General features: G+C 39.2%; 1 protein-coding gene across 1 annotated transcript; it reads left to right on the forward strand.

Annotated features, from left to right (window-relative positions):
- Window positions 1-2,746: 2,746 nt before the first annotated feature.
- Window positions 2,747-9,678, forward strand: cxcl12a (chemokine (C-X-C motif) ligand 12a (stromal cell-derived factor 1)). Its single transcript, XM_019259616.2, has 4 exons — window positions 2,747-2,891; window positions 4,462-4,579; window positions 5,630-5,713; window positions 7,339-9,678. Exons 1-4 carry the CDS (start codon window positions 2,828-2,830, stop codon window positions 7,364-7,366), a joined length of 294 nt encoding a protein of 97 aa, XP_019115161.2. The 5' UTR covers window positions 2,747-2,827; the 3' UTR covers window positions 7,367-9,678.
- Window positions 9,679-22,783: the final 13,105 nt, after the last annotated feature.

The raw sequence follows: 22,783 nt of genomic DNA on the forward strand, positions 1-22,783 counted from the left end.
CAAATAAAAGTGCTTACCGTGTTCTCTGAGAGTACAGTAAGAAACGACCTGCAGAGAGCAGGAGACGGAGCCCCTGGAGTGAGACCCCCCAAAACAGACAGACAGACAGATGGGCTACAGAACAGGACACCACAATTTTTGTCAGACAAATATACAGTACCCTGCACAGGTGTGAGTAAAACATAACAGTGTATGTTCACTGTGTGCAACTTGCACTCAAATCACTAAAAACGAATCTTGCAACATGCATATTCATTCACTATCCAACCCCAAAATATCCTAAAATGTGAGTGTGAGTCAACACTTTCTTTAAGTTTCTGTATTAGAGAAGATACTCAATAAATCATTTATATAAACAAATCCTGGTGAAAAAAGAAGGTTTTAATTTCGGGAAGATGCAGACCGCGAACTTGTTGATGCAAGAAGGATGAAACAATTGGGCAGGATGTGCTGCCAAACTGTTATAGTCCATTCACCTCAGTAGACGAAAGTAAATCTTGCTGATTGTGGCAGAAATGTTGAAATACTTGGATCTTCTCTGACTTCTCTCCCATGACACAGATTGGCCCCTATTTACAATACTCATGTGTCTGTATGTGTGTGTGTGTGTGTGTTTGAGCCAAATTACTTCCATTTGTATTTGTGCTTGCGCAAACCACAGCACACTTTTATTGTTTGTGCAGGCTCACACAGGTCTGGGAAGGGAACGGGGAAATGAATGGATGAAAAAATGCGTATTGTAATAATTTATCAGAAATCCTATGTGAGAGTGGGCAGGTTAAAGAGCTGTTGTGATAGGTGGAGCTTTGATCTGAAACCCTCTGAAGTCACCTTTTACTCCAAGCTGAGACACCCAAATACTTTGGCTCTCGTACTGGGCTCTTTTCCTCTTTGCTTATTCTGTCTTTTTCCCCTCTCTCTCTCTGTCTCTTACACATACACACACACACATACACACACACACACAAGGCCTGTGAGAGAAGTCAATATGTGGCCATTCAGCTGCCAGCTGATTCTGCTCCATACGCCCTCTCTTGTCTGTCTGGTCTCCATGGCATCATCTATAATGACAGTCTGAGATCCAAAACACCGACAGTCTGCACTGTAGGGACGCACACAAGTATAGGTTGTGAAGTGCTCTCACAACCTATACTAACATTTTGAATGTACTATACATTAATACTTAATCCTTGAAACAGATATTGCCCATATTACTTACATCTAGGTGGATTTGTACTTAACACATGATGCTGGCTGGGTGCATTAAATCACAAGCGTAAAACTCTGTTATTCTCCTTGAACTACCCTTTTCTATTCCTCACTCATTTTCATGAGAAAATGTGCTGTCAGCAGGTGGTTCACTTTCCCACAGTTGTGCGCTGAAAGGATATGTCTCCAATAGCTGTAAAAAGAAAGAATAAAAAACACAAAAGCAGCCACTCTTGCACATTTTTCATGTTGCACTGCGATTCACAAAAATTCAGCAAAACATATCCTCAGTCTATGTAAATACATGCTTTTATATAGTACTCAATGAAAGATTTAGGGATATATTTATATTGTGGAACTGCATTTTGTTCAGTTGTGTGTATTCGGCTTAGACAAGTCTGTAAAGGTATTTCAGGTATTAAAGCATTTGAGTAAGTCAGTGTGTAATCAGTGCAAAAGACAAGGCTCATTTATGTTTTCATCTCAGATCTCCAAGAACAAATGTCTGCACCCACACTCAAAGTACACATTTACTCATATAACACACACATACACTGGAGTGTTGGCTCTGGAAGATGAAAGCTAAACGTCTGGAAACAGATTTCACATCTGCATCCCATTAAATACGCTAATAATATCCCTAAACAGTAAAGATGTGCATGTACACACACACAAATTTGAAATTTTCTGCAGGCTGAATAAAGGCAATTGTTTAGGGATTTACTTAAACCAAACACACTGGGAGGTGTGTATGTTGTCGTGTGTGTGTGTTTTGTTTCTATATCCCCCTTGTCTATTTATTAGAGCATCAACGTAACAGAACACTTCACATTCAAGTGAGTCCTCTCCAGTTACACTTTTAGCTTTTAATTAATTTGGGCCAATGAAGTCCCCGAGAAGACAATCCATGACTAAAAACAAACACATGAGTCCAAATGTCTACAGTCTCCTGTTTCTTTTCATAGCTGCAGCAACACCCAGAAGGACCATGTAGAGCAGAGGAAAATTTACTGTGTTTGCCTGGGGGGAATTTTTTTTTAACTTGTTTTCTTACATTATTTAATTAATCTAAAAATACAACCAAATTAACTTGCTGTAAAGTTTGATGGTCATACCAAGAAGTATTCCATAAATTACTAAATTAAGGCACATGAGTTTTAAATCATGATAAAAAGAAGACGTGTGTGTGTGTGGAGTGGGGGGTCGTGATGGTTTGATGCGTCTCCATTGAACCCTGTGCGTAATTTGGATGCCTGGCAGTCAATTTATCCCGAGCTTACCCCAATAAAGCAGGAAACAAATGTATATTTTACAAAATAAAAGCACATAACTCAAACATTGTAGAGTAAGTAGGCTTTAATCACTTACATACTTTGAAGAAAAATATATCATAATATGTGTTGGTTTGTAATTTGATAAACTGCGTTACTTGTTTTGGTGCAACAAAGCAAGTTTCCTGTATTGCTTTTATTTTGGTATCAAGTACCGGAAGTGATGGCTGTTTTTCTGGCTGGCTTTACATTGGTGCGTAATTTAACACTCCGCCGCGGTCCTGTCTGCCACAGCTCCTCTGGACTTTACTCTGAGCAGGATCAAATCTCAGTGGCATTATCGCAGAATGGATGTGAAACTGCTGGCGGTCGTGGCTGCGTTCATGGTGATATATGCGCCTCCATCACAAGGTATGAAATTATTGCTTTGCTGTGTTGTTGTTTCGGGTTTATTTGGACTTTTTGTCGCTGCTGTCGGTGTAAAGTAGACCAATGGTTTTATACAAGTTATTATAGGTTGTTTAATAATCTTATTTTCATTATTTCACTATCATAGCCCTTAAGAGTTTTTATTATTATTATTATTATTTTTTTTAGAAAACTAAAAGATTAAAGACGCATCAGTGCAGGAGAGTGTTAAAATAAGCGTCTAACAGATTGAAGCATTTCCATTCCACACCTGTTGTTTAATATTTAAATTACAATTGTTTTATGTTGATCCAAATTTTTTTTAAAGTGATGTGTTGTAGTCTCATTTTTAGTGACAAATCAACCAAAACACAGATATTTAATTCCAATGCCAAATTCACATCAAAGTGCAAATGATGCCTGACCTAAATGTCAATTAAACCAGTGACCTCTTTATTTTAATGAAAAATATTATTTTTATGCCACAAATGTTAATGTAGGCTAATGAATGCGTGCGCTTCTGGAGTGAGAAAAACCATTTTCCGCCGTGCGTAAAGCTCCAGCATGCCGTACATGTGGCTCCAGTAAGTAGTGAGAAATCCGCTGTCGGATCACCGACCAACGTGTGTATTTGTTCGGCTCTTTTGTTTTCTTTTAATTACGGGCAAATGAGGCATCTATAAGACAAAGCCACAGCTACTCTACATGGCGACATCAGTCACGTAACTTGAAGGTGTTGCTCCTTTTATCATGTTAATACCATGAGATCATGTGTAAAAAAAAAAACCCAATTACCATAAGGTTTAATCTACAGGCCTCGCGGTTCTTCTCACCATCTGTTTGTGTCAACAACAGTTTCTCTTTAAATACTCACTGACAAGAACATGTTCGGTCCTTGTCTTTAATACTCTGAGAGCACTTACACCCACCTGATACTTAATTTCATGTATTTTCCCAACACTGTTAGTCTGATTAACCCAAAGTGTTGACAAGTAGGATAAAAAAAGAAAATATAGTAGTCTTTATTTTTCCACATTAATCAACAAATCTAAAAGTTGAGGTTGTAGTGGAAAGTATTCTCATCTATCACGAGGTTTAAGGACCACACCACCTACTGTTATGATTGACTGAAAGACTTTGTGGGTCCTTGTGGGCATACACTTCTGTGTGTGTTCTGTGGGGCAAGCAAAAGAAATAAATATGATTTTGATTTAATGTTGGCTCTGGATAATGGATTGATGAAACATTCTTCTGCCAATCTGACAAGACTGAGTAGGCCTGCAGTGCAGGGGCTGTTTGCGTGTATGAACAAATTCCTGCAGATTTGTTTAGTGCCTCTGCACCCACGTTTAAATCTGTCAGAGAGGATGTTGTATATGGATTTATTTCTTGTCTGTATTATTTTCAGATTATCTGATTGTCGTAATCACTGTAATTACTTCTGTTCAACAGAATATGTCTAGCAGTTTCTACATGAGCTCATCGCCGTCATCTAATCTGTTTTATTGCATTCCTTGAAGCATGCTTTACTGGAAATGTGTAACTGAGACCCATCTCTTCTTCTCTTTCTCAGCGAAGCCCATCAGCCTGGTGGAGAGATGCTACTGTCGCTCAACAGTCAACAACATCCCACGAAGCTACATTCGAGAGCTTAGGTTCATCCACACGCCCAACTGCCCCTTCCAAGTGATGTGAGTATTGTTTTTGACACCGGTTTCAGTGAGTGACACTCACACAAACACATAACAATCTTTTCCTTTTTTTCTTTTTTTTCCCCTGAGCCTTAAAACGTCAAAACAGGTTTCCTCCTTGTCGGGCATTTCTCACCATCAATCTCAAAGAGGTGGCAGGCAAGAGAAAAGAATTGTGCATGCATGTGTACACACACGCCCCTTTGTCACTCGCTTTCACACACATGCACAGAAAGCTAGTCGCTTTTACCACAGGCCGACTGGCGCATCCACAGGAAGTGCTCCATTTGAGTATGAGTAAACGTGAAAGGGAGGTGGAAATTGGATGCAGTTTTGTTTTCAACAGGAAAGCAATAATTGTGGGTTTGTAATTGGGTTTGCTTTTCATTTGCTTGTCACGCAGCGTTTCCTCGTCATACTGCGCTTACAACCTTAAGGTCTGATCTAATTCGTTTTTACGGCTCGTGTGGACTGCATTTACAGATGAAAATGTGCAGCAACACAGGCACAATGCCATTGGTCACGACGGAGCGGAAACAAGAGGAACAGCTTAATGTTAAGAAATGTGAGAAACAGCATTGGCAGGTCTTACAAATACACAGGAAGAGAGAAAAACTGTTTTTAGTTACTCAAAACCAGGAAGAGGTATGATATTCCACATAGGGACATTTGATCCAGTGGTGACCCGTTCTGTAAATAACCACAGGGTTATGCTGGTTTTAGAAAGTAGCCTGTAGCCACATGTTGAAGGACTGACCCCTCACGCTTCATGCACATTAATTGGGTAGTTCAAGGGTGAAACTTTAAGGGTACGATGTTTGAGAAGAATATATGTAACAGCATCACATGTAGGGTAAAAGAGTGATCGGTCACCACTATGAAAGAGCTCTCAGTGTGTGTCAAACTGGCATGACAGTGTTAATTCAGTCTGTTTAATAACAATGCATCAAGACACCTGATGCCACAGATTTTGCATAATTCACCCTTTTATCTTCAGCTGAGGCATTACTAGCATTTATTGACCTTTTCTCTCTTTTTTTTTCTAATCAGTGCCAAGCTGAAGACAAGCAAAGAGGTGTGTGTGAACCCCGAGATCCGGTGGCTGCAGCAGTACCTGAAGAATGCTATCAACAAGTAAGTTGCAAACATACCAGGCTGATTTTGGTTTTGGATTTAGTGTTTTCTCCAGTGTGTTGTGTCAGTTGTCAACCTTGAACAGGTGTACAGCGCTATACAATCACTTCCAGTCTATAGAATTTAGAATAAGTAATGCAATCACACAAAATGTGCATCTATCAATGGGCCATTGTGAAAGCAACAGCTCTTAATAGCCCAATTTAAAATGGAGCCCACAACTTAAGACATGCTGGTGCATGACCAAGTGGGAGTATGGACTGGTTCCATTTTCACACACAAACCATGTTAAAGCTGCTCTCACTAGAGAGATGTTAACAGGTTTAATAAAACATGGACTAATACCACAGTCAATAACTCAATATAGAGTTAAATTTCTCTTTTGGTCACTTAATGTAATATGAAAATTGGTCTGAGATTGAGAAGGCTAAAAGTCAACGCCAATATCAACTGTCTCCTTCCTGCCCCGAGGACACTATACTGAAAAAAACAAAAACGTTGGCACCATAAAGTTTATAGAAGGGATCAAGTTGCCATCCTGAACTCTGTGCAGTCATATCGTGGGGATGCATCACACTCTCAGCGTGTCGTGGAGACAGCAAAAGATGCAAAAAGTGAATTTCCTGTCTTTCCACAGAATATTAATGCGCTCCCGCTTTTACTGACCCACAGAGGATGTTAATGTCACCCCTGTGCTCCATCTTCTGACACACACACACACTAAATATCCACTGACTGACCCGCCCACAGTCCCGCAGACAGACTGTCTCGAGGATGATTGTGGAGCCCTTCACTGGCTGAGGTGTGAGCGGTCCTCTGCATAACAAAACAGCCCATGCAGAGAGTAGACGGTGGCCATTTAAAATGGATCAGACCTAATGTGTTTCCAATTACACATACATTCAAAGGGAAGGAGGGACAAACTTATTTACAATGTGTGTAACGGAACACAATTGTAACTCATGCATTATGCTACTCTTTAGCCTGCTAAACAAGACCATGATTACCTTTTTTATCAGCTGCAATGCATCAGCCTCGGAGGAGTATTACTCCAATGTCAATAATTAAAGTGCCCACCCAGATTCGAGTGTTTATACAGTTTATATACAGTATGTGCACTGGTATGTGTAAATCACACCGCAACTGCTGCAAATGAATGTTCTGCAAAATTAGATCTTACACATTTTTTTTTTTGATTTACCAGAAATGGAGTGAAAAGTTTACTCTTGGAAAGACGACAATGACATATAAAACTCAAAACTGAATAATGGAAAAATAAAAAAGCAATAGTCTAAAAGGAGAACCAGCATGGATAAATTCAGCTTTAATGGGCTAAAATGTTAAGTTCTTCATTACAGGTCAACAAACATTTTGGCCCTATAAACTTGAAACAGCTGTTTCATCCAAACACATACGCATAAATACTCATTTATTTCCAATATGGTGTTTACAAGTTACATTTTCACAGCCAAGTATTTGTCTAGATGGACATAATACAAATTGGTCACTCAGCCAGAGTTATGTTTCAGCTCTTAACCATGCATAATCGTATACCATATTTATGTCCTCATTTTCTTCACATCTATTTTGTTCTTATAAAACTCAAATTTGCTTTTCCCTTCTAGGATGAAGAAATCCAAACAGGGGAACTAAAAGTTCCCGCAGAGCTCCTCCTGAGCCATCACAGCCATTTAACATGTGATATGAGATCATCTGGTATGTTGTACAGCACTTATCCTGGCTGCTACACTGCAGCCTTTTGCATGGAGTAAACCTGCAACTCATCATGAACACTAATCCACCAGCCCTGGCGCCGTTTTCACCATCTTCACCATCACCTCCTTCACCACTTATAGAGATCATAGATGTTATTACTGCAAAGTGCAATTATATCTGTGTGTGTATGTTTTTCTAACTATAATGTATATACTTTTTTGTTAATGGAGTTCAACAGTAAAGAACTATTTTTGGAGATTTTCTTGTCCTTTGGCCTCTCTGTCATTTAGGAAAAGGGATCTACCCTAGGTTCAAAGTGTTTAAGGGGGTAAGATGGAGGTCAGCGGGAGGGTTTTCTTCGCAACAAACATGAGTTTGTATCCCACAGTCCTGTGGACTGCCGAGCCAGGAGATTTATTATAACTAATTCTAAACATGAGATTTGTTTATCCTTATAATCTGTGAGTTTAAATTGTACACAATGATGAACAGAAATGTATAGTTTCAAAGGAATGGCAGAGCGGCAGAGTTTGCCAAGTTGTATTCAAAGTTTCAAGTTAATTGGCACCATGGAATTTCAAAGGGTGCTTACCCTGCCCCCAGACTGAATATAAGATGTATAAAAGATCCTAGTAAAAATGGCAATTACAATGTTTTTGTGATGGAAGTTAGGATGCCAAATGAGCTCGAGCATTTCCTGAGCTGTTCTGCGGCTGTGATTACACAGCTCTGTGTTACCCAACATGTTGTTATTTTCTTTTTCATTCTTAGAGCAAAGCTGAACATCTGGATCCCAAACACTTTTAATTGAGCAACCAATAAGTCGAAATTTACTGGAAGCATCAAACTGTGTCTCTTAACAAGAGATGTTAAGAACAAGTTGTGTCACAGTTATCTGTCTTGCTAAATCGATGTCAGAAAGTTTAAATCATGCTAGATGGATTCTGACTGAATTACAAAGAAGGGTGTACAGAAGTTACCACATCAGTAATTAAAACACGATGTTGATGCAGTAGAGAAAGTAGTACTGTAGAACCATTACTGTCAATGAATAGATCTACCTACAACTGTCTTGCAGATAGCAATGCACTTTATATCTGATGTATACAAAATTTACTATTACTCACTAAGTCTGATCATTAAATTCTGTCTTTTGTCTTTATATTTTATGTTAATTGTGCCGTTTCTATTCTGTTCTCTTTGGTCATTGAATGTGTAGTTGCATTTAACATTCATCTATTCATTTAAATCTCCTTATGTCATATGTAAAATTAATATTATACAAATGTTTTATTTTTGTACTCTTTAATGCATTTATATATTAAATCTAAACATTTAAATTAAGGAACTGTATTCGCACAATTGACTCATCCAGACAGTGTTTTTAGTAAAACTTGCATACAGTTGGTCAGTAAAAAAAAAAGGGAAATCTTTAAAATGTTGGTTACTGTTACTATTGGTTACTATCGTAATGTATGCTTTCCTATACACGTCATGAGCCTTTACAATATAAATACACAAACTGATGCACACACAGTTCAGTTAAGTGACTCCTGTGCTCAGTGTATAGTGAGCTTTTCCAGGGCCAGCACACAGCTGCTGTAATCTTACTGTACTGGTCAGAGGGTAAATCTGAAGACTTTGATGTGCGGACATGTGTTTAGCTTTACTCACAAGGGCAAACGAGAGCCAAGGACAATGATCCTGCCTGTTATTTAACTATTAACTCAACAAGCGACCATTAGGAAAACATTAGAGCTAAAAGGAATGAACTTTTAACTTCCCTCTAAGGGCATTGTGTGAGGTGAGGCATGAGATACATGAGTACAGAGTGGTCCACTGATTGAAACATCAGGGAGATATAAAGGGGTGGTGGGTGGAAGTCCACAACCCATTTTTCTGTGTTTACTGATTGGCTTTGAAGTGGAGGGATAAAAGCAGGATCAACAGCTTTTGTAGGAGGTAAAACCATTGATTTAGCCAGTGATATAGCTCTAGTATGCCACTTTGGAGTGGGAATCAGCTATAATCAATGTATGATTGTGTTAAACTCATATCGCTACAGGAATCTGCAGGTAGCAACAAGTATTTTCCTCTCCAGTAATGTGAAGATTGGGCAGCTTGTCTTAAGTCACATTTTATCAATCATACGGAGGATAGATCCTCAGATCTTACAGTACTTGTACTCTGAATAAAATATCTTTAAAACTGTTCACTGAGAATATTTCAAATAAACTTTATAAAACAAATATCTAACATGTCGTTTGCTTTCTATCATCAGTATTTGACCATGCATGTAGCTGAGAGGCTCCATTATCACAGATCTATGTGGGCTGCACAAAAAACGTACATGTGTGACATGTCTTCTAATTGAAAGCAGTTGTTTGTAATAGTTCAAAACCCATTGTTTTCTTGGGATCACTGCCAACAACCACTAGTTAAACCATGCAGGTGGTGTGACTGGTGCCATGAAGCCTGAAATGTAGTGAAAGGGGGATGTAAAAGGTTTAACTATATATTTATGTGCAGATCACATTCACCTATAAATGGTAAAATGTGAAAAAATAAAATGCAAAAAATGTTTGAAAAACATCACACATTGCTTGTAAAACTAGGTCATTCATATAAAATGTGTTGTATCTGAGAAATAAAACAGCCAACGTATACATTAATGAGGATTCTTCCATAAAATGTCTCCAATAAACAAGAGGCCACAGAAATTAAATGAGCCACATTAAATCACTAATACATCTGCACATCAAGTTTACTGAAGCGTAACAGAACACTGTAATTAAATTAATAATTGGCAGATTTACACAAGTGATCTTCCTCAGTAGCATGTTGGTACTTGAGGCTAGCTGGGCACCAAGCCTAAATAAACACACCGCAGATCTGCTTGCCTCAATATGTTTCACATGTCCATTCAAGCAAAACCTGAGAGACAAGCTCACAAGCGCCATCAGCTGTGTCTCACTGCCACTTTAAGATAAAGAACAACTGTTAAAATTAGGAGATTAAAAGTAAAATTAAAGTCTGTGTCGCAAAGCTGTGTTTTATGCTATTGTGAAACATCCTGAAAAAACCCCGAAAAAGAATAAAACTGAAAGCTAGTCAGCACCTTGGTATGAGCCGTACAGCTAGGGCTGTATTGATTTACTCAAAGGCAAAGGAATGTGCGAGACAGGAGAAGACATATGAAATTCATATTCGGCATTGCCTTCAAAATTCTGCTGGGGTTTGGAGTTCAACCACAATGTCAAAAGGAAGACTGACACCTTGACAGACGAATAGAGATTTGTCATGTGACATGCAAGGAATGACACATAAATAAGGGACGAGTGGAGTGCATGTGCTCATTTAACTTACAGTACATGTTTCCTCCATCTTTAGCTGTAAGGGCTCCCAGATGTGCAGCCAATGAAACTCCACTTAGTGGTTATTCATCATGAAAAGCTGAGCGTGAAAAATATAAAAATTTTAGCGTGTACGTGAGTGTCTATGTGTGCGTGTGAGGGTAAGAGGGGTTATAGAAAGCCACTTCAAGAAATTCCCAGTGAACATAGCTCTCCCCGGTCAGAACGGTTTTTAATAAAAACTACAAGGTGGTAAAGTTAACCTGGGGTCAGTTTTGAATGTTTGTGTGTATATCCATGTATCCATGTATGATGTCACTTCCTAACTCTACGCCAAGACCATTAACTTTGCTTTACCTCCAGCTGGCAGCTGAACACAGCAATTTACAGGCCCTTATAGATTGTCACCACCAGAAATGTCAACGTATCATGAAAATTGCCCCGCGGAGCTCATTAGGTGGTCAAAATGCAGACACTTCTTCGTCACTGTGGTCGGACCGTGGAAGAGTAAAGTACCGCGACACAACAATAATATCTCAGACCGAAATGAAAACTATCGGGCCAGTTACTGAGCAACTGTGATCTAAATCTTGTGAATAGTTTGCGGTCCTCTGAAGGTCTGATTATACTGTGCTCTGTGAAAAGGCAATATGGTTTGCATGTCTTTTGGAAGAACTTCTTTTCCTATAGTCACCGCCACATCCACACATAAAGCAAAACATATTTATGAAACGATGTGTGCGTTGTTCTGCTGAACTTATCTTTCTGTTTTTGTTCTTTTTCTATTAAAGCTAAGAGAGAATAGACACATTTTGCATTAAGATTTAATATCCCAAAGGAAAACTGTATTTTTTGTTTCAACCCCCTCCCAACAATTAGCTCAGAGCAGCGGGTCAGCTACTGCAGGGCAGACACTTGGCTGTCATGTGGGATTGATCTATAGTTTTTCCGGATGATGGGTTGTCTCATTCCTTGGCAAACAGCTTTAGACTTTGAAACAGTATAACAGAGACAGACCATAAAATACAGATGAAGTGGCACATTTAAGATTAAGGATTAGAAACCTATAATGCTATGAACTTTAGTCTGAGAAAGAACTGTGAAGTTATGAATATATTTAATATGAATAAACACACTGAAATTATTACTGTTCCATTGTTCCATTAACTGTCAACAAGCCCCTATAAATGTGGAAGAGAAAAATGTTCACTTTTCAAACATGATCCTGACTAAGAAAACTTGCATACCTGATGTAATGTATCACTGTGTATTTAGGATACATATCTTACATACAGTGCTGTCTGCAGCTTTTCCCTCTTTCAGATAGGTTGATTCTTTCTCACATCACATCGGAGTAGATATGTAAATGTGCTCATTGCCTGCACACAGAAGAAAATGCATCTAATCCTGCATAAAGAATTCATTTAAACAATACTTTAATTCTCTCAGAGCTTTTTGTGTGTGTGCCCTGTTGTGTGTGTTTTCTTCCCGCTCTCTCTCAACCCCAGCGTACCCTTTTTGTTGTTATTTACCCCCCCTGTCCGAAACCAGGCCACTGCCCTTGGGCATTGTGTGCACCGAAATCACGCTCCCCAAGGGAAACATTAGCAGAGTCATAGCTGTTCTCATATCAGATGACCCGCAGCGCATTTCCACCAGCGCACACTCCGACTCTGAAAAATCCCGAGTAATGATTTGTAAATGACTTGTTGATTGTGCAAAAGAGGGGGCCACTGAGCACTGTTAATTGCCTTAACACTGCCAGTGACCCGCTAGAACATTAATCACAATTATGACAAAATTACTCAGCTGAATGTCTCAGAAGAGTTAGTTACTGCGACGGATGTTGAAAGTGACCAACATGCAGTGTGTAATAACAGCGGCATGTGTGTGTCTGTTTGAGAATGAATGGGAGGCTAATAGAGGGGCCCCTATGAGCAGTTAAAATAGCCCTCCTGCAGTCTCTCTACCTTTCATGTGCTAATATTGCCGAGGTTATGAGTCCCAACACTATCCATCTTCACACAGATGTTTGCAAGGACATGGGGCCTTCCTTCCACACAATAACACCAGCTACGATCCAAATTCCTTTAGTGTGATTCTGTTTTCAAACTCAGGAGAAACACAGCAGACCCTGAATGTTAGGTATGGATGAGACACAAAGGAGTCATACACTCAGGGGACAGTAGGAGGCCTTGGTCTGCGGGGCCCAGAGACGCCAAAACACCACCAACTTCAAACCTTACCCACATATCGCACTCTGTTTCCCTTCATCTCCATTCCTTTCAGGATTATCACCCACATCCTAATTGGTTGATATATCCATCGTGCCTCCATGAATGGCGTGTTGAATGTCTTCCCATATTTGTAGCTCTGAGTGCCACGTGACAGCCAAAGAGGGGGAGATAAAGAAGACCATGAAAGATGTGACTAACCATAAGAAGAAAGGAACAATTACACCATTATCTGGAGATGAAACCGATATACTGTACTCGCCTCATCTGCAATACCACAGACTTTTTTTTGCCATGAGTCCGATCACTATAGAGACCCCTCTGTTGGGCTGCAGTGTGACTCAGTGGTTTAGCAAGCTGTCCAGATGTGACACACAGGGAGGTCTAATGCCTAATGCCATCCACCAACATTGTTCATCATCAAACAATTACATTTTCTAGAAACAAAGCAAAGAAACGGTTGATTTACCCACAGTACATCTGAATAGCATTTTGTTGAAAGTGATACGCCACAAATATTTTGATTTTCTTTATTTCATTAGGTAGTTAGTTGTGTAGCTGTGACCTGATTTAATATTTGACAAAGATTATTTGATCTCCAAAGACATGACTCTGGTGGATATTAAACCGAAATATGTCTAGATTGTTGGTTCTTTTGGGGAGATTTTAGATATTTGATTTGTTTGTTGTATATGTGATTGAATTATTCAGTGTGGTTAGTCATTTCTCTAAAAATGATTTACTTTACAGGTTATTAGTCACGGTAGCAGCATGGCTTTATAGGGGGCCAGTCAGTGGGTTCACCACGTTGAACAACTGAATAACTATTGGCTGCACTGCCATGAATTTTTGGTCATAGACTTTGGTGATCCTTGACTTTTCACCATCATGGAGTCCCCAAAAACAGAACTTGAACAACAGCTTTTTAAAAAAAGTTATTCAAAAAGGAGGACGTTGAGGTTGAGTGAGTTGATCCAGAGTTTTGTGGTGAAGTAGGACAGACAGAATGAGCTGAAATGGTGACAGGCAGACAAATCCAGGGAGGTGTGAACCCAAAGCAAAGAGAGAAAAAGGTCAAACACAAGCAAAAAGGCAGTATTCAAAAACTTGAGTCTGAGTTTTGGATGTAGTGTGTAGAGTATAGGCTCATAGAGCCACGAGTGTAGCTGTAGACTCTTAGTGATTGTTCTTATCTACATTTAGCATCAGTATCCTAATGACTATATTTTTTCTGTAATGAGTCAGGCAGCTTTTGATGATGTTTGAGTGTTGAAAATTAATCCAACCTTGAATACTGATCAGAAGAAAATCAATCAGTCTTCAGTCAGTCTTCACAATACTGTTCAGAACTGTAATCAAATGTTCAAAAAAAGAAAAACAGGAATAGTATTTCCACTTTCATTCATATCTGGGGCCTTTCCAGTCCGTATCCAAAGTAAAGGCTGAGCCAACACAAGAAATCCTTGCCCACTCTGGATGACGGATCAGAAAAAGATCCAAACTAAACATGATCTCATATCAAACAGATGCCAGCTCCAGTTTCTCACCGTTTTTTGACAACCTGCCCTGCAGTGCCTTACACTCAGTTTGTGGGAAATCCAATCACACCAAGAAAGTGAAAGTGAAGTGGTGAAGCTAAAGCTATAAGCACAGAGGAATATTTAAGACCATCCACCTTGCAGTTTGCTGGTGCATTTGTTTATCCATCTGGCCGACGTAATGAAGCCTTCCTGGAATCACGTCTATTGTTATAGGAGAACCCGACCTCACAGACAAACCAGTTGTCTGTTGCAGTTTACACAAAACACATCAAAGAAACAAGAACAAAGGCTTTCTAATACCCAGACTGAAAGGAATTCCCTATCAATCTGGTATGAATTGTGCGATACATAAAGGAGATCTTGTAAGTTGGCTGGTTATAGCTGGCTCCGGCATAGAAGAATAGTGTTTGGCTACTACCTGTAAATAATAGCAGGCACTATTTTAAGGAGTAAATTAATTTCCTTCACAAACATCACAAATTCAATTTGGTGCAATCAGAAAGCTAAATAATTGCAGCATGTGTGTTCCACTGGGCGTTCCTCTGACAAGTCCAGGTTGTACAGCTCACGGAAAGAGCGTCCAAGTTCAGTTAAGAGTCTGAGCAATGAACTTTAATATTACAACACCGCTGTGCACGCCAGCTGAAAGAAGTTGGACGCGACAGAGACAGATCTGACATGGCTCTCGACTGTAAAGAAGCTGCAGAGGAGTGTTTTTCCTCTTTTGGCCTCTTTATGGGAGCTCACAAATCAGGAAGCAGTTTTTCACTGTTTCTATAAGACTGATCTTAAATGTATAGTATAACACTGACGCTTCAAAAAATAAATCTTTCCATTCATTCCACGTATAAAAGCTGTGTACATTGGCACAGAGACCAACAAAACCATACATGCAATGACTCAAAAAAAGTAAAGAAACAAACTGAAAGATAATTTACAAACCACAAAAGGAAAAACTGACATCTAAATCTGCGACATCTAAAAGATGCAGCTGGAGCTTTGTTAGCAACACACTGACGTAAAAATCTGGAAGATTAATTATCTGTTAAGAGACTAATTATATTTATTTAACCAATATATAAATAGCAATAACAACAATGGGTTTATGTACATTTCATCTGTTTAAATCTTGTATTTTCAATATAATTATTTGTCTGAAGGTTACTTTCTGGATTAGTGTGCTTCTCTCATTCACACTTTGTCTGACAGTGCCAAATACTCAAATGTGTTATGCATGAAATATGTACAAAAAAAGTTAATTTTCAAAAACGAATATTTCAGTTTTTCTTTCTTTATTCTTAATTTTTATTACTTTCTGTGCACTTGAGGGAATATCAATCAAAGTGGTGTTGGTTTATTAGTTTTTTTGTATTGCAAATAGATTAGATGAAACGGTGCAAAACACACTGATGAAACAAAACAAGTTGGTTCACACAATAAATAAAAGAACACCAGATTCCCTCACTTGCAGTACTTCTGGTCGTATTCAACAATCAGTTTTGGTTTTCTTTGTCAAGGTTTTGAGGCACGGTATCTAACGTTTCAACCTTATTTTGTGGTGGTTTTGTGGTGTGGAAAAAAATACTTTACACACTTTGGATAATCCACAAAGCACAGCAGGAACGGTTTTAATTGGAAGTACTCATAAAGACAATTATTGTTTTAAAATTGAAAATACATTTTTGGAACAATAAAAAATGAAATATGCAAAAACATCTCCCTAAAGGAACATTGTTTGATTCGACACAAAGCTCACAGGGTAAATGTTTGGTTTCCTTAAAATGGTTCACGGACACGAATGCTTTTTTAATGCCAGCATCAAATAACCTTTGTACTCTTGTATCTTATTGTTGCTACACTTACTCCGGCTCAAACGGTGATCTTTCACTTTCCCAAGCTGGAAACTTAAACAAAGCTGGCAAAGCAGCCAACATGTGAATCCCAGAGTGTAACTAAAGATGTCTGTCCACCTGCAACATGAGGTTGAACTGTGATGCTGTTTCTTCTCAAACTCAAACTGTCACATGCATTTAAAATTAACTGCACTGTCTTCGCTTAAGTGTATTTTTCCTTACAAACCACAGCTAGAGATGCCACAGTGCTGAGTATACTTTTTCAAGTAATCAGAGCCTGCAGTGCTGCGGCCCAATTTGACGACTTGATAGCTAGAAAAGGACAGTAAAGTAAAAGCAGATATTCTCTGGAGAAACATCTAGTGACTTTCACAGCTCATGAAGATTTTATTTATGCTCACAAAACACTTTACTTTTTATTTGTTTGTCAGTCATTTAAAGGATTAGCTTGCAATTCTGGAAAATACACAGGAATTTGCTTTCTTGTGGACAGTTACCCCACTGGGCACATCTCTGTCACGTCGTGGCTGTGATGCTGTTTTGGTCAGTCCTCCATGCGACTTCAACCCCCAGCGGGAGCGTTTCAGAAGCGTTTAGCCCGCCAGGCTTTGTTTACTTGCTCAGATTTGGTCATTCCCCTTGTTTTATGTGCTTCCAAATATGCTTCTATGTGTGTAAATGTGCTACATAGTTAATTTGTTTAGCTTTTGTCTTTTTTTCCAACCGACAGTTTGCACAAGGTTTTTTAGTTTGAAAATCCACCAGATTCTCTATGGTGTTTCAGTGTCTGGCTTCCGCCAGCTCGAGCTGCTCTGTGCAAACTGACACGGGTTGCTTGCGGTGTCCGTCAAAAATAGAACGGCCGCATATTCCCTGCGGAGCCGAGCAGAGGCCTGCTTCTCGGATGCTTCTGAACCGGTAGCCGATTGGGTTTGAAACATTGACTAGAATGGCTGCATGTCGCTGCGGCAAGCGCGACCCAACCCAGAGCATCCGTGCCCGGTGGAATTTGGGGGTTAGGGCATGTTCACATTAAAGAGTAATGGTCTTTTCAGAAGGGGAGCGATTAACATGCCTCATAAATTATTTTCAATGAGAGGCGAGCAGGTAGGTAAGAATGGGTAGATAATATGACCAACAAGCAAGCCCGACACTGTGAAAGTGTCCTGGTTGAAGTCATCTCACGCACATGACCACCTGTTCCCCTGAGTTGAACTGTGTGAACTGTCTTTTCTCCTCAACTTCTGTCTGGCACTGACCACCATAATGAGAGGCTAATCCATATTTAATTGCTGCTTAAACAGTTATTGGGACAAAATCAGGGGGGCATCATCATTTTTCAACCTGGACCTTATTTATTCCATGTTTTTGTATCAGAGTGACAAATGAGGTTTTATTAAATCAGTATTAAGCGAGAGTGCTGCTGCATGCAGAAATGAAAAGGGCTACAATGCAATTCTTATGGGAAATTGCATACCGTCAAAATACATCCATTAAATGGATGAAACGTTTTACGTCCTTTCGTTTGTTCCACTGGATGTCTAAACCAAATCTGTCTTAAGACAGTGAGGTTACTTGCAGGAAGCCAACAGTGGAAACGTAAGCATACTAAAGCACCGTAGAGGAAGAATTTGTTTTCTAGAGTACAGAAAGCTTAGTGTTATGTCAAAGATTTCGAATGTCATGGTTAAATATTTGGCTGATTTGGACAATGTGGATGGTTTCAGAATGTCACCCACAGGTTTCTGAAGAGCTGTTGTCAATACAGACCAAAACCATTTTTGTACCAGGGTGTAAACTTGTTTATTTCGGCTGTGAAGTTGTATTGGCATTGGAACTGCAGATTTTGGCAGTTGTGTGTGGAATTTTCTCTGTAGGTATTTTTTATATTTCCGTATTTCCGATGGTGCACAATTGCCCGAAAGGATTACATGCCTTGCATTTTGTGGCTGCAGTGCTCTCACTCAACACTGGACCAAATTTTAAATTTGTTATCCCCATTGGTTATTTTGAAGTTGAAAAATACCTAAATGATCATTTAAACTGTTTAAATCTGTAAACACACAATGCTTTTTTTTCTCTGTTTAAGTCTTCAGACTAAGACAACGATTTATGCTTTGACATATTACTGATGTGGTTCACTGTGGACAGAGATCAAATGACCTGGAAACACTAATCTGGACACAAATCATTTTCAAACAAAAACAGTATAGCTGAAGTGTAAGATGTAAAGATTGATACCCCTGTCAGGTCTGTGCTGTACGTATGGTTAGATTAGCTCAGTATAAAGAATTGATAAACCTCCCTAATTTGTATCACATTTTTTGATGCATACAAAAAACTAAGTGTAACAATGGCACCATTTTACCAGTTGGCTGGGCAAACTGTGAAGCCACCACAATCCCCCTGTAAAACAGTTAATTGGTGTCTACTCAGTTTTTGTACTGATTAAACAAACAGGATATAACACGGTAATTTGTGAGATTTTGAGATGCTGCTCGGTGGATTTTGTTACCACTGGACAAAGCCCGGTTCACAGCTTCCTACCTCTTTCCATTGTTTATGCTAAGCTAACTGCTTCCTGCTACATATTTAGTATACAAACTTGAGAGTGGTATCAATCTTCTCATCTAACTCTCCGCAAAAAAGCAAATGAGCATGTGTTCCAGAATACTGTCTCTTTCACAGATGATGCTATAATCTAATGCAGGACATTACTTGGAAATAAATTTTGCAAATGACAACAAAACCAAAAACATTTCCAGTTGAGGTAAGTTCTCAGCTCTCTTGCCTTTTGTCTGTCAGAGTGAAGTACAGTTTGCATCTTTGTCAAACTACCAGCAAGCAGCCAGCCATATCCATCTTTCACATGCTCACTGCCAGTTTCTCAAGGGATGTTTACAGAAACAGTCATGTCAGCATTGACAACCTCCATTCCTGACAGACCCTCATATACCCACTTGCATGCTAACAGGGTCCCTCCCACCTTAAGACGGGCCATCATTTTCACAGTTGTGGACAAATCTCTGTTTTTTCTTAGCACTTAAAAAGCACTGCTGTGACATCCATTTCTACACTTGCTTTTGATGGTTAGCTCAATACACAATTGCTCATTTGAGCCTTTGACCCCCTGCAGAGATTTTATTACTTGCATCCAACCGTCAAGAGTTAATAATAAAATGACTGTTGTCAACATGTCATGAATGCAATTTCAAACGCAATAACACTGACACAAAAGTGAAAGCTGTGGTTAATATCTGTCAAAACAAAATGTAAAACAAAAGCAACAGAACTGACAAAAAGGCTTTTATGTGCAGGTCTATAAAAAAAATGAACTGACAGATTTTATTGCATATCTTTGTCGTCATGTGTCCTGTGACGTTACAGGTCAGAGCTGTGCAGGATCGATGAGTTTGCTGACAGTATTGGACGGGACAGCTCATCACATGATGCATAACATTCTTTAATGGATATAAAAGAAGATGGAATCTTTAGGTGAAAACGGCTCCTTTAACTTTAATGTTAAAAGACATTGATGTCAGCGTTCAGTAATAAAAGTGGAGGGAGAGAACCTGGGTAATAATTTAAAGATGTAGGACAGATGTGAAATGTGGAGGAAGGAGGAAGGGAAGATATCTATCTGGCCTCCCTTTCAACACAAATGAAAGGATTTGAAGACGAGAGAGACTAAATAATAAGAGAAGGGAGACAAAAGAAATTAAATAAATTGGGAATAAAGCTACAACAGAGAAAGCAGAAGAAGAATCAAGCTTCCTTTTGTTGCAGTTTATGAAAAACACAGTGTACTGAAGGTGTGTGTGTTTGTGTGTGTGTGTGTGTGTGTGTGTGAGAGAGAGAGATGAGTGGCTGCATTGTCTGTAATTTCCTCTGAGGTGAAAGAGCATCACACACCTTTTCTGGCCTGTTAATTTCACCCCAGAGATTGGAGCAGTTATTACAGTCCCATTCAGTAATTACACTGCAGTCCAGAAAGTGCTTAAGGTTACATCCATGTTATCCTGTCTGCCCAGCCCCCGGGATAACCTGGAAATTGCTCTCAGTGCTATTTCTTATGAACTTATTGCTTTGGTTCTCAGTGTGTATACTGTGGTGCTCATAAATGTGAAACTGAATCCAATTGCACAAACAGTAATACACAGAACAAATCTAAAACAGTTTAACGATCATGAGGGTTCATCAGGGACATAATGCCTGATTGCAACACACGACAGATTTTTTCTCATAAATCTTTTTGGTTCTGAAAAAAGTGATTTCAGTACTCTCATGTGAAATCCAATCGAGTTCTTAGAGAATTTTTTTTCCCAGCACTTCATATCCAGTAAAGCATGTCATTTCCCACAAAGCTTAAAGAAAAGTCGTCCTCGAGTTCTCATGCTGTTTCATTTTAAAAGAGCTTGATCCAAAAATAGAAATGCACAATAATTAGCATTCTGGGGCTTGAAAGAATGAGTTCACTATGGTAGCAGCTCTGTAAGGCTGCAGGCAGAGCAGTGCTTTGAGCTAATGCTAACGTCTACATGGTGACATACTCACAATCATTTTTTACCATCTGCACCATCTTAACTTAGCGCCCTGGTAGCTCTAGTAGAGCATGTGCTCCATATAAAAGGGACGAGTCCTTACCACAGCAACCCGGGTTCATTTCCAAAGAAAACACAAACTTTGCAGGTACTAAAAATGAGATGCAGCCATCTTTTTTTGCCATTCAAGTGTAAATATTAGGATTCCATCAAACAAAATGAAGATGTGTACATAAGCAAAGGAAACAAGGGCTGTATGTGTGATGCTTTCATCCCAGAACATTACTGCATGGATAGAGTAAATGTTTACAGGAACACAAATGGCTTGATTGGCTCGATGGCAATTTTTTTATCAGCAATGCTGCTCATACTGAATTCCAGTAAGTCTCTATTTAGTCTAAGATGACTCAATTGCAGTCTGACCTTTATTTTTTATTTCTTTTTGCCAGTGTCGTGTTGAATTTCGTGTTGAACAGAATGTAATGCAAAACGCTCATGACAGCAAAGTTAGACATGAGCAGGTCATGGACCGTAAGGGAGAGAAAACAAACAGAGAAAAACAAACAAACACAATAAACATCATGTTCATGTAGGGATGCCAGGCCACTGTGCAAAGCTCCCTGCAAACCAGGTCTTCTGTGCAATCTGGAAGGTTGTTAAGCACTGTCATTCCCAATCAAGGCTGAACTCCAGCGCTCCATCACCAAGTTTTCTCCATACCACAGTAGGAGGTCTGGGCTTAAAACATTGAAACAAAATGCATCTACTTGCTAATAGAAGAAGTGTGTTCAAAAGTATTTGCTAGACACTTATTTTTACCAAAGAGAGAGCTAAGTAAGACCTTTCCCAGAACACCAGAGGACCATGCCAAATACGATGATTATAAGAGCCCACCTCCTTCCTCTAGGGAAAAGAGGTCCTGCACTTCACAAGGAGAAGACAAACCCAGGGATCTGACCTTTATTGTTAACAACAACAAATGTAGTTTCTGAATAAGAGTACAGGGGGAAATTAGTTCTTTGTGTCAGAGGAAATGCACCATGTTGAAAACTGGTTCAGATGAAAGTTGTTGTGAGTAAAGATATGACCGTGTTTTGGAAATTGCAGTGCTTTGGGATGAATCTTTGGCAGACTTTTTAAAATCTGTCCTTGTTTAATTTTGTGTTGGAAATACCAAGCACCCATCCACCCACACACACAGCAGTGGGGCAGTAGCTTCTTTCTCTTTTCTCTATAGACAACCACAGACCCTGAGATCTGGAAACGTTTCACAGTTTGGTCTTGCAATGATGCTTCACAGTGATGCACCAGCCACTACTCAAACCTACCACCACAGGGAGCGAGGATTAAGTCACTCTAGAGAAAAGGAAAGCATTTAATTTTCATGAAAAAAACAACTCTCAAGGAGGAGAAGACTAGTTTGTGAAAGAGTGAAAGATTGCACCATAGAGACTGACCTCCAAAGGACAAGACAGTTTCTCATATTATGGGAAAATATTTTTTTCCTCCACCGACAAGGTTATGTTTCTGGTTTACTTTGTTTGTCTGTCTGGATGGATCAGTAGGATATCTCATAAATCTACAAACAGATTTACAATTTGTTTTGTCAACTGAATGTTGTTGCTCTGTTGACAAAAGATATTATTTTGACAACAGAATCAAAAAATTCGAGGAACAATCGATTCGGTTTTGGTGGTGATCTGGAATTTCAAATAACAGATAGACACTCCCTAAACCATAGACCGCTGGGGAATGTATGCAAAGGGAAGAAAGCAAACATTAGTCATGTCTTTAGGCATAAAAGGATATTGAGCTCAGTGGCTAAGACTTGT

Source organism: Larimichthys crocea, chromosome III (assembly GCF_000972845.2).
Source record: "Larimichthys crocea isolate SSNF chromosome III, L_crocea_2.0, whole genome shotgun sequence".
Lineage (NCBI taxonomy): Eukaryota > Metazoa > Chordata > Actinopteri > Sciaenidae > Larimichthys > Larimichthys crocea.